Here is a 19,725-nt window from a genome sequence, read left to right as displayed (position 1 = left end):
GAATCCTGGTTTGAGCCCCGGCTCCCCACCTGCAGAGGAATCACTTCACAGGCGGTGAAGCAGGTCTGCAGGTGTCTTTCTTTCTCTCCCCCTTTCTGTCTTCCCCTCCTCTCTCCATTTCTCTGTCCTATCCAATGACAACATCAACAACAATAACTATAACAACAATAAAACAAGGGCAACAATAAGGGAAAATTTTTAAAGTTTTTAAATCTATTGGGTTGTTGGAAAAGCTATGATTTGTCTATGTTTTTTTTAATTTATTTATTGGGGGATTAATGTTTTACAGTCAACAGTAAATACAATAGTTTGTACATGCATAAAATTTTTCAATTTTCCACACAACATAGCCCCTACTAGGTCCTCTGCCATCCTGTTCCAGAACCTGAACTCTTTTTTTTAAAATAGTTTTTATTTTTATTATTGGATAGACAGAAATTGAGAGGGGAGGGGGAGAAAAAGAGACAGAGAGACATCTGTAGCCCTCCTTTAACAGTTGTGAAACTTTCCCCTAGAGGTGAGGACTAGATGCTTGAACATGGGGTCTTTGTGCACTGTAATGTGAGCATTTAACCAGGTGCACCACAACTGCTATGGCCGGTCTGTGTTTTTTCTATGTAAAAAATGTTGGGAGTCGGGTGGTAGCGCAACGGGTTAAGGTAACTTCTCATCTCCCCTCAATAGATGTCTGCAAGATACTCTTTCCACCAACCTAGTTCTCTTTCCACATCCAGGCACCAGGACCCAAACATCCCTCTATTCCATCTCTGGTAACAGTATTTTACTTGGGAGAGAGTCTAAAGGAAAAAATAACTAACTGGCAGACTTTTCTGTGCTTGGGACTTATTACTCTGTAGGGATATCTGTAGGAATCTGTAATTCAGAAACTCACTATATATTACCAGCACTGTAACTTAATCAAATTAAATTATTTTAAAAAATGAGTCCATTAGGCAGAACAAGTGACAAACAATATAAGTGGTACAATGAGTATTTTCTTTAACCTGACTGTTATAACACTATAGAGCATTGCTGACTATCTTTTTTGAAGAATAATTTCTTTGGAGAAAAAGGAACTCTAGTACACTGTTGGTGGGGATACAACTGGGGTAGCCCACTTGGAAAACAAATAAAAATTCCTTAAACAAAAATGAAAATACCAAATGATCCAGGAATACCACTCTTGGGCATAGATCCAAAGGATATGAAAACACTATTTAGAAAGGACATCTGCACCCCTATATTTATAGCTGCAATATTCACAATAGCCAAGGAATGGAAGCAACCGAGGCAACCGTCAATGGATAAGTCATTAGTTATAGGATATATACTCAGTGGAGTACTACTCTGCAATTTAAAATGATGATAAGTGTGTCCTTTAGGACAGAATGGTTGGATCTGGAGGTGATCATGCATGGTGAAGTTAAGTAAAGAGGTGAAAGACAACTACTGGATGATTACACTTACATGTGGAATATGGAGAATTGAAATACATGAATATACTATGAAAGAAAAAGAGAAAAGAAAATGAAATGCAAAGAGAAGAGAGCATAAAGAGGAGATGGGGCAAAGGGGGGGAGGAGGAGAATATGGAAGGGGAAAAAGGAGGGGAAAAGAAAAAAAAAAGAAAAAGTCTCTTAAGACTGAAAATTATGGTGGTTATCATTGGGGTTGGGGGAAAGGCATAGAACTTTGATGGTATGTGTGGTATGGAACTATGAAATTTTATAATCCTGTAAATCATTATTAAATCATTAATTAAAAAATAACTTCTCAAAGGGTCAGATGAGTCACCAAGTAGAGACTGTGCCTTACCAAGCACAAGGTCCCAGGTTAGAACCCTGGCACAACATGGCAGCACCAAGGCACCAGGGGCATTCCATGGAGGGTACAGTAGTGCTATAAGTGCCTCTCCCCCTCCTCTCTCTAAAATATAAAGAATGGGGTGAGGGAGTAGGTCTGGAAATGGTATAATCTCAAATGCATGAGGCTCCAGACACACACATGGAAATGTCTCAGAAACAAAAATACATTTGAATATCTCTATTATCATTGTTTCATTTAGTAAGGAGCTCCACCATTTCTAGACAAGCAGTTAACTATGGCAACTTCAATGCTAATCACTTTTTATTTCCTTTTTCCCTCCCAATAAAGAAAATGACTTATTCCAAACAGGGCAAAAAGACAACTATGTCATGTAATGAACAAACCACCACAGAATCTTCATTGCAGAAAGCAGGCTCCAGAAATGCTTGTCAAATAAATGTCTCTAATTTAATATACATTTTAACTGTATAAGCTGAATATACCTATGTTGAATCTACACCATACAATGTAATAGGAAAGTAGAGGATTTCCTTTTGTGTGTGCAGATGACTTAAGAAATGATAGTTTAATAAAATAATGTACTGCTATCACATTGTTTCAATCCAAATAAGGTAGTATAGTGTGACTCTAAAAATAAATTTAAGTCCCATGTGATATGCAGCCTTTTAGCTATATTCATTTCCTTTTAGGGCTCAAGTTTCCCACAGGAAAATTATTCAATGTTTGGCAAAACTATCCCAAATCATATATAGATAAGGCCCAAATGACTACTGCACTGTCAGCCTTTTCCTGCTGTGCTACTGTTGATATTTCTTCACAGTAATTCATCATGCAGAGGCCCTAATTACAAGAAGTAATCAAGACCTGTTCACTGACAAAAGTGAACACAAAGTGTCAATCTGAGTAAAAATGTGGCTTGGGAGATTTTAAAATATCTTATTTATTTATTTATTTATTTATTTGATAGAGATAGAGAGAAGTTGAGAAGAGAAGGGAGGATATCGAGAAAGAGAGACATACCTGCATCACTGCTTCACCATTTGCTTTCCCCCCTGCAGGTGGGGAGCATGGGTTTGCATGTTGCTCATTTTGGACTGTAACGTGCATTAAACCAGGTGTGACATTACACGGCCCATGGCTTGAAAGATTATTTATTAGTCAACAAAATTAGAAGACAAAGTCATGATATGCAAAGACATGTTCCAAAAAAGTGACTGGAAACTATGAAGAATTCACAATATATATTTCAAGAATATTATTTATACTATTCAGCAAAACTAAACATCAAAAGCTCTCTGAATGCCGTAATACATCTTGCATAGTTTTGCATGGTCTGCCATAATTATTTTCTTTTTTTTTTTCAGTAATTTTAAATTTTTTTTGAGAAAAGTGAGAACGTTCACATGTTAGGACATGAGAAAGAGAGAGAAAGAGAGAGAGGAAGACAGAAGGAGAGAGAGAGGAGCAGATCTAGTACTCACAGGATGGACTGGACAGAGAGCCCATAATTGTTTTCTTAAAGACTGTATAAAGTGGGAGTCGGGTGGTAGCACAGCGGGTTAAGTGCACATGGCACGAAGCAAAAGGGTCGGTGTGAGGATCCCAGTTCGAGGCCCCCACTCCCCACCTACAGGGGAGTCCCCTCACAGGTGGTGAAGCAGGTCTGCAGGTGTCTTTCTCTCTCTCTCTCTCTTCTCTCTCCCTCCCTCTCTGTCTTCCCCTCTTCTCTCCATTTCTCTCTGTTCTATCTAACAATGAGGACATCAATAACAACAATAATAATAACTATGGCAACAAAAACAAAAAGGAAAATAAATAAATTTTTTAAGTCTTTTTTTAAAAAAGACTGTATAAAGCATTACATGCTAAAACCTTCCCAAAAGCACCACCACAAGACTTACATTCCTCAAACAGTATCTTCATATATCCAAACTAATCAAATTATGATGTCTAAGAAAGATGTTTATGAATGTTTCATGATGAACAAATACTCAGTTCTACTTTGAAATGTCTCCTGAAAAATAAATCTTAGCTTGGACATTTAAGTGAGCCTACTGAATTTTTTTTTTTTTTTTTTTTTTTTTTTTACCACCAGAACACTGCTCAGCTTTGGTTTATGATGGTGCAGGGGATTGAACCTGATGGTGCAGGGGATTGAACCTGGGACTTTGGAGCCTCAGGCACAGGAGTCTGTTTGCATAACCATTATGCTATCTACCCCTGCCCCTGAATAACAATTATACAAGCTAGATGCAAATAGTTAAATATATTAAAATATAGCCATATATATATATGGCTATATTTTAATATATTTTATATTTATATATATATATATATAAGGCTATATATATATATATATATATAGCCTTGTAATTCTAGGGAGATTCCTGTTCTTATAAAATTTAAATGAGAATCTGTGTTTGAATGGCAGCAGCCACAAATATCTCCACCAATTAATTACTGAAGTGGATTTAGGATTCTGTCAGAGGTCTGCATTCATATACATGTCCACAGAGTACAGGTATATGGTCTGGGCTTCCATGTTTATTTTAAATGTGGAACACTTCAGAAATTTGCATGCTATCCTTCAGAAATTTGCATGCTATCCTTGCACAGGGACCATGCTTGTCTCCTCTGTATCATTCCAAAGTTTATATAGGTACTGCTGAAGTGAGCACTCAACATTGATTTTAATTATATCTTTCAGGTAAAAATGATGTTTTCTTGAGTTTCAGTATATGAAAAAAAAAAAGTTTGATTTTTTTTTTGAAAAACCAATTTTTAAAAATTCTTTTGTCCAGAGCTCTGATCAGCTCTGATTTATGGAGGTACTGAGGATTGAACCTTAACCTCACAGCCTCAGTGATGAAAGTCTGTATAACCGTTGTTCTACATACTCAGCTAAAGAAACAACCATAAGAAATAACTATTTAAAAAAGAAAAAACCTCAAAACTGATCTTATTTTTAAAAATTTATTTCTTTATTGGGGAATTAATGTTTTACATTCAACAGTAAATACAATAGTTTGTACATGCATAACATTCCCCAGTTTCCCATTTAACAATACAACCCCCACTATGTCATTTATCATCCTTCATGGACCTGTATTCTCCGCACCCACCCACCCCAGAGTCTTTTACTTTGGTGCAATACGCCAATTCCATTTCAGGTTCTACTATCTTATTTCTTAAATGTATAAAATTACAATTAAATATTTTCCTATTAAGCTTAAAACTTAGCACAATCTGTTGTGTGAAAAACTGCGTAATGTTAACACACGTACAAACTATTCTATTTTACGGTCGACTGTTAACCATTAATCCCCTAATAAAGAAATTAAAAACTTATCAGCACATAAGTATAACACTAATCAAAACATACTAGTTACATAGCAATATCTGATTCCACAGGTAGTAAAAACCCTCCTGGAAGGGCCAAGAAGTGGTGCATCTGGTAGAGAGCATATGTTACCATGCATGAGGACTGGCTACTAGTCCCTGACCCCCAACCTGCAGCACTGTACAGGTGGGGTGGGATGGGAGAAGTTCCACAAGTGGTGGAGTAGTGCTGTGTCTCTCTTTCTTCTGCTCTTTCCTCTCTCCCTGTTTATTTCTCCCAGTCTCTATTACATAAAAGATAAAGAAAAAGGAAGAGTAGGAAAGAGGATGGGAGGGTTGGAGGGAGGGAGGGAAAAAGGAACATGCTATCATGGATTTGTTATGCAGGCACTGAGCCCCAGCAATAACCCTTGGATGGTTTTTTTTTTTTAACCTCCAGGGTTATCGCTGGGGCTCAGTGCCTGTACTACAAATCCACTGCTCCTGGAGGCCATTTTTTCCCATTTTGTTGCCCTTGTTGTCGTTATTATTGTTATTGTTGCCATTGATGTTGCTGTTGTTGGCTGGATAGGACAGGGAGTATTGAGAGAGATGGGGAGACGGGGAGGGAGAGAAAGATAGACACACCTACAGACCTGCTTCACCACCTGTGAAGAGAATCCTCTGCAGGTGGGGAGCCCGAGGCCTGAACCAGTATCCTTATGCCAGTCCTTGCACTTTGCTTCACGTGCACTTAACCCCTGCGCTACCGCCCAACTGCCGGATAAATTTTTTTGTCCTCCAGGGTTATTGCTGGATCTCAGCACTAACACTATGAATCCACTGCTCCTGGTGTCCATTTTTCCATTTTTCTTTTCTTTCTTTTTTTAAATTTTTTTTTATTATCTTTATTTATTTATTAGATAGAGAAAGTCAAGAATCGAGAGGGAAGGGTGGATAGAGATAGATAGGGATAGAGAGACAGAGTGACACCTGTAGCACTGCTTCACCACATGTGAAGCTTTCCCCCTACAGGTGGGGACTGGGGACTCGAACCTGGGTGCTTGCACATTGTAATATGTGCACTCAACCAGGTGCCCAACCACCCGCTCTCCCTTTTTTACTGGATAGGACAGAGAGAAAATGAGAGGGCAGAGGGAGATAGAGATGGAGAGAGACAGACACCTGCAGACCTGCTTCACTGACTGCAAAGGTGGGGAGCCAGGGGTTCAAACAGGAATCCTTGAGCAGGTCCTTGTACTTTGTACTATGTGTACTTAACCCGGTGTTCCACCACCCAGCCCCCAACCCTAGGATAAATTCATTTATGTTTTTCTGTTTGAAATTCTTGAGAAAAAGTAAAAATTTAAGGTATTGAACAAGCAGTGATTTTTCAATTTTATTTACACAAAAATTCACCATCCAATATAACTAGCTGTACAAATACCATAAACAATAAAGGAATTTAGGTGGTCCAGGACGTGGTGCTGGATAAAGCATTGGTCTCTCAAGCAGGAAGTCTTGAGTTTGATCCCTGGCAGTACATGTGCCAGAGTGATGTCTGGTTCTTTCTCTTTCTCATTAATAAATACACAGAATCTTTAAAAAATACACAAAATAAAGGGAATTTTAGAATCACCTTTTTCTTTTTTTTTAAATAATATTCTTTTTTAAGGAGAGAAAACACAAACACACACACACCTAGGAGCACTGCTCAGCTCTGGTTTACGGCAGTGCTAGGGATTGAACCTGGAACCTAAGACCAGAGCCTCAGGCATTAAAGTCTTTTGTATAACCATTATAACCATTTCCTCCCATCCCCCAAAGAAAAATCAAGAGGGAAGACACCTGCAGCCCTGCAAAGCCTCTTGCAAAACTTTTCCCCTACAGGTAGAGAATGGAGGCTTGAACCCAGATCCTTGAGCATGATAGCATGTGCACTCAATCAGGCACGCCACTGGAACTTTCAGTAGCAATCTTTTGCTATTGCAAAGTTATATCAATATATATTTAACACATGACAGATCTAATTTAAACACTAAGTATAATGAGAATCGTAATTCCATTATGCAGAGTAGAAAACCATAAGCCAGAAATTACAAAAGCCACACCCTTTTCACCACTTAGCAAGAGGGGTAGGGGGAGTCTAAAGTAGAAAATATTTGCAGCAACAGTTTCAGTTTAACATACATCTGATATTTAACCAACTCCTATAATGTTAGTGTTATCTTCACCTAAAAAAACACCCTATTAAAATCCAAACAGGTAAGATTAGCTAAGAAAGTGCCAGAACCTGGATCTAATTTTTGTTTCAATTTGATTTCCTGTAATCTACAAAGTATAACACATATAATAGATGCTAATAAAGTATGTTGGTAATACAATCCAAGCAGGAATAGCTTAAATCCTTACAAATAAATTGTGAAGAATTTTCAAAAAATGAAAAGGTCTTTTGAGTTAGACTCTGTTTCCTAGGGGACCAATGAAGATACAAATGGAGTTATTTGTTTTTTTTTTTTGGTCTAGTTATAAATAAGTGGCCTTCACAGAGGGGGGTTTCCCCAGTCTTCCTGGAAGAAATTGCAGAAATAAATCATACAGTCTAAATGCTGTAACTTCTGTCCTTCCCCTCCTCACAACATGTCTAATTCAACAAGTATCTGTTGAACTCTGACAAAGAACTTAAAATTTTACTTTGAAAGACTCATATTTTTTTCAAAGTCTATACAATTTCTTTTAACAACCAATAAATCTTTCATTAACTGACTACAATTATTGAAAGTTAACAGAAAATCATGATTTTTATTTCATAAAAGGTTTTCTCCCATTACATTGCTAGAGATAATTTTATTAGAGTAATTTGTGTATTGACTCACTGGGTTTCTTTAATCCTATTCAGCTGGATACTTAATGGCAATCTCAAAGAATTGGGGAAAGATGAAACTACTGAAATCCTACCCTACAAACAGCCAAGCTCATTTCACATTTGCCTACTAAGATATGTATATCTCATGTGTGATTATCACATAATACTTTCAAGTTCATCTCACAATCTCAGGTCTTCTATTACAGAAATGTGTGTACCAGCACACATATCCATTACAAATATACATGTACATAAATGCGTGCATACACATGTACATTGATTTTATATATTTCTTCCCATGTCAAAGTAGATGCTTTCTAGTACCTGCTAGCTCCTCTAAGTTAACAACAAAAAACCTAAAAATTTAAAAACAATACAAACAAAAAACCCAAGCAGATGTCAATGAAACAGAAATGTAGGTTAGAAATAAAAAAATAAAAATTTGGTTTCCACAGTTATGAAAAACAGCATAATATTTTGTCTATCTTCCTAGGAGGATGAAATGAACAGGAAAAGGCTTTGTATAGGGCCCACTGAAAACAGAGTATTATTATACCCTCATTTCAATATCATAGTATGTTCTAAATCTATGCTTTCTGCTAAAATTTACCTCACTCTAAATGTTTTCTATGCCTTTCATACAAAATACACAAAATAAACTTAGAGCTCAAACAATACAAAGCTTACAATGAAATCAACCAGCCCCCCCCCATTGCTCTCATCTGACTCCCTACTCTCCTTTCTTTCCTTCCTTCCTTCCTTCCTTCCTTCCTTCCTTCCTTCCTTCCTTCCTTCCTTCCTTCCTTCCTTCCCTCCCTCCTTTCTTTCTTTCTTTCGCCATCTGGGTTATCAACAGGGATCATTGCAAGAGTCAGTCAGTAGAGCAGCGGGTTAAATACAGGTGGCGCAAAGCGCAAGGATCCCGCGTTAAGGATCCTGGTTCAAGCTCCAGGCTCCCCACCTGCAGGGGAGTCGCTTCATAGGCAGTGAAGCAGGTCTGCAGGTGTCTATCTTCCTCTCACCCTGTCTTCTCCTCTCTCCATTTCTCTCTGTCTTATCCAACAACTACAACAATAAAACAAGGGCAACAAAAGGAAAAATAAAGATCATTATGCTGCTTTGTTCCTGTAGCAGCATCTCAGGAATCCAATTCCCAAGTATTTACTGGATTCCATGGGCAACTCAACCTAATTCTGTCCCCCTCCTTGAACTTTGATGCTAGCATTCAAATTTGTTGGTTCTGTTGAATCATTTAGCACTGGGTCATTAGGTTTTTATATTCCAAAAATTTGCTGGCTTTCTTCATTATCTTTGTTCCTCTTCTCTTTCTTTACATTCCATTTAGATACTATACCTTTGCTAAACTTTTCAGTGAAATTATCAAAAAATGTATATTCAATCTATGTTTTTTAAAGTATTTGATATATTTATTTATTTATCACTGGATACAGAGAGAAATTAAGAAGAAGAGATAGAGAGGGAAGCAGACAGACACCTGAATCACTGCTTCAAAAATTATAAAGTTTACCCCTGCAGTTAGGGACCAGGGGCTTGAATCTGGGTCCTTGCACACTGTAATATGTGGTGTAATGTGTGAGGTGATGTGTGGTGTGCCACCACCTGGCCTCTCAATCTGCTGTGTTCAGTAAGAAGACTGTCACATTTTCAAGTCTACAGTTAGATTATATATCAGTAAAAGTTTATCTTTTTTTTTTTTTTTTGTCTCTTTACCAGAGCACTGATCAGCTCTGGCTTATGTTGGTGCAGGGGAATTAAACCTGGGACTTTGGAGCCCCAGTTTGCATAACCGTTATGCTATCTACCCCAGCAAAGTTTCTTTATCTTTAGCCCATTTCCTCACCTGTAAAATAGAGATAATAAAAATAAGTACATGGGGGCCAGCAAAAGAACCCACCAGGATAGTGTGTCTGCTTTGCTATGCATGTGACCCAAGATCAAGTCTAGCCACCACCACACTGAAGGAAGCTTTGGTGCTGTGGTGTCTTCCCCTTTGTCTATCTCTCTATCTGAGAAAGTCAGCCGTGAAGTAGTAAAGTTTCAATGATGCAAAGAAAAAAAAAATATCTGGTGGATTGCTGTGAGAATTAAACGAGATAGAACTACATACAGGCTTTGGATTCACAAAGACCTGGGTGTGAATCCCAATCTTCCACACATAAACTGACTATAATCTCAATGTTCTCACTTATATAATGAAGTCAGTATTCACTAGAGTGTTAGGAGGATTAAATGGGGCAGAGTTTTAAAAGTCTCCTGTAATTTAACATCAATTAACATTTATATTGTTGTTCATAATGTTTCCAATATAAAGTATTATATACATATGCAACACCTCATTTCAGTCTGTTTAATTCTTATTCATTCAGAACTCAGCTAAGTACAATGCCAGTTCCTCTGCAAAACAACACAGTAGAATAAAATATACAATAGATAAGGAATAAGGAAGTCTGGGTATTATTATAAGTAAAGTGTGACAACTAGACTGGTTTCCTGTCTGTAAAAAGAATCACAGCAAATGATCTCTAAGGTTTTTAATAATAGTTTAAAGTCTTTATCTTCCTTTGCTAAACATAATCTGACATTTTCAAAAATTTACTGTTCCAATGTTAATCATCTGACTGAGACTGTTAAATACATATATACTTCTTTTTTTTCATGTATGCATATATAAAGACATTATATAAAAAACAAGATAAGGCTATAAAAAGGACCAAAAACTGGAACAGGGGAGAGAGAAGCTCCCTAATATGGGCAAGGGGTATAAAAATTGTTGGCTGTAAACCCCATCGATTCGATGTGGTCTGGGTCCTATATTCAGCTTAGGAGCCTATGTGACTTTAGCATCCCTGTAAGATCTGAGCTCACATTCTGTGGTCATAAGTAGGAACATTCCAAGCTGCCTCAATATCAGGACCCATCTTCCTCAGGTGTAGCATAGAGTATGTTGTCCAGCCTCCCTTCAGAGGATGGAACATTCTCTATCGTTGTTGATCCACACTGAAGGCAAGGTGCTATGGGGGCCCACAAAGGGGTCTATTCTGTTGTTCCTGACAGAGATGACCGGTAACAATGGAGAGAGGGATTTATTTGAGGTCTAAGCCCATCATGTCTGTCTGGGAATCGCAGGACTCCCCGACTAGGGCCCTAGCTGATGGGGTGGTTTGATAGTGAATAAAGAGTCATTGTTAAAGTATGACAGTCTCTTGCCCTTATTCAGCTTTTGCAGTCCTTACTTTGATAAGGTTAGCTTTGTAGTGAGTGAGAAAACTAATAGGAAGTAGGTGAGGAAGGTATCTAAGTCTAAGTAGACACTATTTCATTATGAACTTTATACTGACTCACTATAGACTATTGTGTATTTTTGCTTTCAGGTATATATTTTGCCCTAATTTATGGATACATGTGAACCTATGCTCTATCTTACGGGACCTGGTGTCTATCTAGGTTTTGGGACTTTGTTAGGAAGTGAACCACCTGGAATGGAATTAGAGAATCCTATGAAAGGAAAGGTCTCACCCGAGTAATGAAGGTGAAGGGTTGACATTCCATGCCTGATGTCTCTGGACACATTTAGAATCTAGAGTGGGCTTGACCAAAGGGAAGATTGCCTATAGTTTTATACTGCCTTTTGAACATCACTACCATACCACTCCTAAGAGAAGGAAGAAGGCTGGTGACTATTAATACATTTAAAAGGATTACCAGGGTCAGAGGAGAACTCAGCAGACAATGCACAGGCATGCACAAGGTCCTAAGTTCAAACCTCAGTACCGTGTGGGAGCACTACAGATAGCACCTTCGGTAGCTCAATGGATGCTGGTGTGGTGCCTTGGTGTCTTCTGCTAAGTATCAGGAATGAAAAAAATGTTGGGTCCAGAAGGATGCTTACTGAAATCAAATATGGACAAGGTCCTCAGTTTTATTCCTTTGGACACATTAAAAAATAAAAGTCATATATTCATGCTATAAAAGTCATTAAAAATTCTCTCAGCTAGGTGTTAGATTAAACATTATCCTTCCAGTTGATAAGACAAATATGGAAAGTAAATGAAACATTTTACACTGAGTCATTTATACTGTACTGTCAATTAAAATCATTAATTTATTTTTACCAGAACACTGTTGAATTCTAGTTTATGAAGTGAATGGGATTGAATTTCAGACTTTGCAGAGTCTCAGCATGAAATTATTTTTGTATAATCATTATGTGATCTCCCCTAGTCTGTCTTTTTTTTCTTTATTTGAAAAGTGAGGATTTATCATGCTTCTCTTCTGAAATCTGGGACTGCTAAGCAGCTGTAAAAAGTCATCTAGCATTAAACCACAAAGACCTTAATGTAAGTAGACTCTACAGCAGTATGACTAGCTTCCTTAGGTGTAAAACCATAACAGAGTCAATACCTTTATACTACAAAGTGGTTAGGTAACAGAAAAGGACTTTTTCCAGAAACGGATTTACACATCCATCATATAATTCAATTATCAGAGTAAGCCTATGAGATCTTTATCACCTTTAAACAAAATTAAGTGCTTAGAGAAGTGGCTTGTCCTTACAAAACTACTTAGTAACAGATATAGACTTTTTTTTTTTAAGAATCACTTTTATAATCAGTTCAAAATTCATTTTAATCATATCATGATTCTTTTTTTGTTGTTGTAGTTATTGATGTCATCATTGTTGGATAGAACAGAGAGAAATGGAGAGAGAAGGGGAAGACAGAGAGGGGGAGAGAAAGATAGACACCTGAAGACCTGCTTCACTGCTTCTGAAGTGACTCCCCTGCAGGTGGGGAGCCAGGGGCTCGAACCAGGATCCTTCCACCGGTCCTTGTGCTTTGAGCCACCTGCGTTTAACCCACTGTGCTACCGCCTGACTTCCTCATATCATGATTCTTTTTGTCACCCAAATTTTTAAGAGAGATGAAATGACTCAGTTACAGACTTAAGATATGTCTAGAAGACTCCCAAAGTCTGCAAAAATATATAAGTAATGTGTATATTTAATACAAATATTTTGTTTTCTTAACTTTTAAATGAAATATATACAACATTTACACAGATTAATATATGAATACTTTTTTAATCTCATACTGGCCATGACTTATTCATAACCTTCCCAAAATCTGCTCTTACAACAATAAATTCTGGTTCACCAACAATTTATTTCACAAATATTTTATAACACAAAAACACAATCAACAAAATTAAAACTATGCAGTTAAAAAAAACTACGCAACATTTTCAACAAATCCTGGAAACCTAAGAAATATGACTCTCTGTTGGTTCATTTTTAATTCAAGCAGGTGGATATTGAATTAGTAGTACAAAAATTCAAGTTTTCCCAACCCTTAAAATACTAATATTCAAGTAAAAAGGAAAAGCCATTATAAAAGGCTTACAAAGGAATTTGCTCAGCTATGAAGCTTATAGAAAACCCTTTCCAAAATGGAATTTAGGGTAGGAGTTGATAGATTCATGAAAAACTAAAATATCCATTTTGGTATAAGAGTTCTCTCATCAAAGAAGAGTTCATGTCATTCACTGACTGTTTTTTCACTCCAAGGAGGGGGAAAAACTTCACTGAAACCACTGCATAACAAAACACAACTAATTTACAAATATGACAATTTAAGAGTTCAGCATAGCCACTGAAAACGTATGCTTCCTCTGATAACAACCATATAAAGTTAAATCTGCTGTCTTGCCAAAGTCCAAGGTAACTGAGTCTAAAAATATACTTTTTTCTCATTCTGAACTAGTCAGATTGGTATTTCAGGCAAACGTCATCAAATGTCACACTAAACATGCCAGGAAAGAAAAATTATTTAAATACAAACTCTTCAAATGCATCACATAAAAAGTGTCCCCAGAGACTGAATGAACATCATATGATCTTATCCAACACACACGGAAATAAAAATTTTAAAGCAGTAAAAGCAGGGAATGTGAAACAACTGATACCTAGATGTAACAAAAGTTCACACAATCCAATGAACACGCACACAAAAAAGGAAAAACAGTTGATACTAAGCAAGTTATCTGTGAAGGTAGGAGGGTTTTTCTTTAAAATTATTATATTATCTACTTAGTTTCTACTTTAGTTTTACACTGAGAGAGACTCCGAAGTAAGACAAAAAAAAAAAAAAAACATTTTTAAGAAAACCTAAATCTGGTATTAGAACAAACATGTAAAGATCTATTAACAAATGCTCTTATTTGAATAGTTGTTGTCTCTCTAGTCATTAAAAGACCATCCTGATTATTCACTTCCAGAGAACTAAACAGTAATTCTCTTATTCCTCCTACTGGAGGAATCTGTTGAAATAACAATTTTCTTACCCTACTATAAATAAAATTCACCTATTTAGTACTCATATTCTATAAAAACTAAGTCTTTGATGTTATAGTTGCTGAAGTAAAAATTCTAAAGCAAAATATAAATTTTACAAAATTTAATGGGTTAGGTTATATAGCATAGATGAAAAAAAGGAAATTTTGTATTTTCAGATATGTTCACTTAACCATTAATATATTAACTATTTTTTCAGAATACAACAGAAAAGGTTTTCCACTTGAAAGGGCACTTTAACACCACTGCTAATATAATGCATTTCAGGAAGTTCTAAATTTTGAAATAGAATCAAGACATTTTATATAAAATAAAAAGATGAAGCCTATTTTGGAGAAAAACTAGAAATCTGAAGTTTAAGTATTTATATGATACTTAATCTAAAAAAGAATTACATAGGACATATCAGGTCCAAAGCAAATCAGTATCTAAAACCTAAAATTTTAAGAATACTGTCCTTTATTTTAAATAGAGAAGAAAGTTTATGTATATCATGATGAGAAACCAAAACATAACTTCCTGCATAAATACTTACGCCTTTCATTGGATTCAAAATCTACTTTAACTTATGTCCCTTTTGGATTTCTCCTATCTCACTGACAACTAACTTGTCACATACAAATTACAACAACTAGTCAGAGGCAGAAATCAAATAAGTCTCCTGAACTTCCAAAACATTAAAACTAGTAGAAAAGTGGAGGAAATGCTGTCATGCCTCGAAATGCTAGGAAATCCTTCTTCTTTAGAAAAATAAATTTCTTGTTCTAAAGATAATCACTTTTAAGAGTAAAACACTATTACAAGCACACGACACTCTAAAAAATTCTATAGATTTGGTGTATTACACTAAATTGCACAAAAGACTCGGGTGGGGGAGAGGGTTCAGGTCCTGGAACATGGTAGCAGAGGAGGACCTAGTAAGGGTTGAATGGAAATGTGGAAAAGTGAGAAATGTTACACATATAAAAACTATTGTATTTTACTGTTGACTGTAAACCATTAATTCCCCAATAAAGAAAAAAAATTTAAATTCTATAGATTAACAAAAATTATGTCTTATAAGAATATTAAGAAAGGAAATATATCACTCAGAATTTTTCTTCCAGAAAGAGAATAGCAGTAAGCGAGATCAGTAAAATTTCTCTCTCTCACATTCAAATATAAGTCCCTTAACAGTAACTATAAGAATGTTTCTATGAAAGGATTAGTTTATGAGTTGATTATATTTCATCACAAAGAGAACATTTTTATTAAATCTCTCCTGTTTAAATAAATGATTATAGGTACAGTATGTTTTCTGGCACAGTTGTTTAGAACACTGTTCTCCCTGATAATCTAATATTTCAAGTCTTTGGATAAAAAGAAAAAAAAAGGACTAATGATATATTCCTATCTACTTTCACCACTATAAAAATGACATCTATCAATCATTTACTAATTTTAGCATTATTAAAACATATTTTTCAGTAAAAGATAAATCCAACACAATTCAAATATTCTCAATATATACATACACAGAATCATAGGCAAAAATACTGTAACACGATCATTTTATATATACACTTTTTTTTAACAGAAACAGAAATTGAGAGAGACAGTGGAGATAGAGAAAGAGAGAGGTACCTGCAGCACTGCCTCACAGCTTGTGAAGCTTTCCCTCTACAGGTAGGGAGCAGGAGCTTGAAACTGGGGCCTTGCGCACTCTAATGTGTGTGCTCAGCCACGTGAGCCACTATCTGGCCCCTGTATACATATGTTTTAGACCTCTGTGAAGCATGGCACAAAAAGTAGCACAGTTTCTTTTTTTTTGTTTTTTTTTAAATAAGACTTCATAATTACACTTTCAGTCAAGGTTCACAGCCAAATTCTAAAACTAGTATTTAAATGTTCACATTTAATATACTCAGAATTCTCTCAAGACAAAAAGACAAAACATTTTCCTAAATGACAGTGTTGAAACTCTGTAATACAGTTATATTTTGGCATACATAAATAAAATGTTAAAACCCTGTTAATTCACTGCTGTAGTTGAATTTTCCCTGTTAAAAGACATCAATTGCACATGATGCCCAAACAACTGGAAAGAACCCAGAAAAGTGGCAAGAAAACGACTTTTAAAAATGCTGACACTTTTCACACCCAGGTCCTATTCACGCCAGTTGGAGAGAGGTGTGACATACTGCTTTGATTAATTTAAATCTAAGAAATGTAGTCATCTCCCTGACATTACAAAATTGGAACCATGAGCAATTTATCTTCATGGTCTTGTTTTCTTCTGATTTTAAAACACTTTTAGGAAATCATTTCTATAAATGTAGATGGCATTTCAGACAGATCATTTAACTGCGATTTCTTAGAGTCAGATTCTTCTGTGCCAGATTTCCTAGTAGACTAAGAACACAAAGAGATAAAATAGCTCTCTCTCTCTCTCTCTCTCTCTCTCTCTCTGTGTGTGTGTGTGTGTGTGTGTGTGTGTGTGTGTGTGTGTGTGTGTGGAACCACTTCAGACATGGCATCTATTTAGGGGACCTTTGCTTCTAACTGCATAAGGATCCTTGGCTATAGTCTGACTTGCACAAGAAGTACACATGGCCCCTGAGAGGCGTTTTAGTCCTCTTTGGAAGACGCTGTTGGAGAGACTATAAATGACACAGTTGCAGAAACTGTTACTAATAGCAAGCCAGGTGGTCAAGAAGGACGCGAAGCGGTTGCTATGGCCAGTGGAGCTCTCCAATAAGAAGTAGATGATGTACGGCAGCCAGAGGATATAAAATACACTAGTAATTCGGAACAAGACCATGGCATAGCGCTTATCTGAATAGGCCTGCACCTCCCCAGCCTCCCCACTCTGGCTGCTGAAGCGGGCTTGTCTTTCGCTGATTTCCTTTGTGTGCTGTTGGCAGATGCGGAAGATGTTGAAATAGGTGAAGCACACAATAAAGGCCGCTGGGGCATATAACATCATCACGATGAACAGAGTGAAGTAAGGGTCAGTGTGCCAGGACACGGCACACCACTGAAACACGTCTCCATGATATCCAGGTTTGCCCCAGTGAAAAAAGGAAGGCAGGAAAACCAGGGTGGAGTACAGCCAAATCAAGAAAATGCAGAGGCGTAGTCTCCACGGTGTAACCAGTGTATTGTAGGTTAAAGGTTTAGTGATGGCAATGTATCTGTCAATGCTGATACAGGCCAGTGAGGCCATGGAGACACTCTTCAGAACTGAGACTACAAAACCAAACACTTGACAAGTCAAAGACTCCTCTACTGGAAGGGAGTGGTGGAGGAGTGATAAAGACGGTACCAGGCAGCTTACCCCAACCAAGAGGTCAGCATATGCCATAGTATGAATAAAATAACTTGTAGTGTGATGATTCAACAAAGGTGCACAGTGGAATACACAAATCACAATGATGTTCCCAGAAATAATCAATACAGTTAGAAAGACAATAATTGACACTTCCAAAAGGCAAAAATTGACAGTTTCCAAATAGCCAAATGCCAAGAGACAAAAAGGGTGGCTGCTCTCATTACCATCCAAGGTGAAGTTCATCTTGAGCTCAGTAGTGATCTCTCACTTCATGCTGCCGCCTGGCTGCTGCCAGCAGTTCAAAGGAGCAGCTGCTGTCATTGCGGTCAGCTTTGTGCATGTGTAATAAGAGGAACCTTAGTCCCCAAGCTCCCGATGCTGCTGCTCTGGTGCATTGCCTGCAGTGCAATTTCCCTTTAAATCCTTCCTGGAATAGGGAGAGCCAGCAGCAGTTGTCTGGCCAGTCCCAGATGCGGCCATAGTACCAGGTTTACCATACACATAGCACCCAGGTTGTGAGGCAAACTCTGGGTACAATGTCTTCAGGCCAGTGAGGGTATGGGTTAGGGGCAGAAGAGAAGGGAGGAAGATTAGGAGCTTCAGCAGGAGTTGGAATGAGTCTCCTCTGAACAGCTGACAGAAGAAAAGGAAAGAGCATTTTACATTTTGCATCCAATACCCTAATCAAAGAACCTGGCTAGCTTGGGCTGGTCTCAACCCTCCCACCCCACCCCACATCACCCTGTATAACTACTCATGGCTACCCTCAGTAACACCCCATATATTGTCTCTTACTCTACAGAGGAGGCGCAACAACATCAAGCTTTCATAATCAACATAAAGCAAAATAAGTGCAGTCAGATCAATATATCCCCCATGTCCTTTCATCTGAGGCAGTTGGGGAGAAAAAGAATCTGCTTACAGTGTTTCTGAAAACATTTCACTATAATCACCACTAATAAAATTAGCCAAGATCACTTATTTGCTTCACTGATTCTAATTTAATATTTGCCTCTTTGAAAACATTTCAACATAATTTATCTGTCTAGCTCAATTTCAGAGTATTACCTGTAATTAATTCTGCAGGTTGCAATCCGAACAAAAGCCACAAAACATCCTTAACAGAAAGCTTGCAAAGCAGGAATGTGCCTCAGTCCTGTATACCGCAGTACTGAGACACAGAGGGAGGGGATAAAGGAGTAGGAGGGGAAATTGGGAGAAGAGGGGGCTTGGGAAAGGAAGAAGGGGGAGGGGAGAGAAAACGTCTGTGCATACACATTCTGGCATCTTTAGCCGTTCATTAGAATGCATCGCCAGAAGTGCTCCCTGATTTGCAGACTGCACAGTGGGGGAATAACTTAATATGCCTGCAGTGCAGTTTTTAAGGCTATTTCCTCGTCTGTCCAGAACCTGGCCCCCTTTTAATAGATGAGCAAATTTTAAGCAGTAAATTAGGAGAAGGGGTAGTGAAATAGAATGCCAGCCAGGAATTAGACTGAAACATGATGCCAGGAAAAGAAATGGAGAAGAGAAGTTCCTATTTTCTTGAACTGCTTTCCCAAGGAACAAAGAATAAAAAAGTATATCAACACTGTCTGGCAACAAAGGAAGAAAAATTTAGCTGAACAATAACTTTTAGCTAGATACTAAATATTCAAGACTTTCTCTTAAGTTTCACTGAATTTTGATCAGTATTAAGATGAACAAACAAACTTAAAAATCAGTCCTCAAGAGACTGATTAGAGCATCATATGTGGTGTTAAGGACTGAACCAGGACTGTGACCCATCCCTCCCGCCCACTCCCACCCCCCACTGGCCCAGGAAGCTGCATGTCCACCCCTCACCACTGGGCTTTCACTTTGGTGCCCCACCTACAATTTGATCAGGTCCTGCCCCTAGTTTCCCTTTCAGATCTTCCTAATCAACTTCTGTTGATGAGTGGGATCATCCCATACTCATCTTCATCTTTCTGACTTAGTTCACTTAACATAATTCCTTCTAGCTCTGTCCAAGATGGGTCAGAGAAGGTGGGT

General features: G+C 37.5%; 2 protein-coding genes and 1 non-coding gene across 7 annotated transcripts in view; all 3 read right to left on the bottom strand.

Annotated features, from left to right (window-relative positions):
• RABGAP1 (RAB GTPase activating protein 1) overlaps positions 1-19,725 on the bottom strand; it is a 203,881-nt gene that overhangs the window by 64,070 nt on the left and 120,086 nt on the right. The window lies entirely within an intron of this gene.
• On the bottom strand, positions 4,399-4,505 carry LOC132541063 (U6 spliceosomal RNA). The gene has a single exon (XR_009552250.1). It is a non-coding gene; the product is annotated as a U6 spliceosomal RNA (small nuclear RNA).
• On the bottom strand, positions 11,449-19,430 carry GPR21 (G protein-coupled receptor 21). Its single transcript, XM_016185020.2, has 2 exons — positions 18,760-19,430; positions 11,449-18,324 (listed from the first exon to the last, which is right to left on the bottom strand). Exon 2 carries the CDS (start codon positions 17,932-17,934, stop codon positions 16,885-16,887), a length of 1,050 nt encoding a protein of 349 aa, XP_016040506.2. The 5' UTR covers positions 17,935-18,324; positions 18,760-19,430; the 3' UTR covers positions 11,449-16,884.

The sequence above is a fragment of the Erinaceus europaeus genome, chromosome 10, assembly GCF_950295315.1.
Source record: "Erinaceus europaeus chromosome 10, mEriEur2.1, whole genome shotgun sequence".
Classification (NCBI taxonomy): Eukaryota; Metazoa; Chordata; class Mammalia; order Eulipotyphla; family Erinaceidae; genus Erinaceus; species Erinaceus europaeus.
Note: the sequence above shows the minus strand (reverse complement) of the source record. Positions and strands in the feature narration are given on the sequence as shown.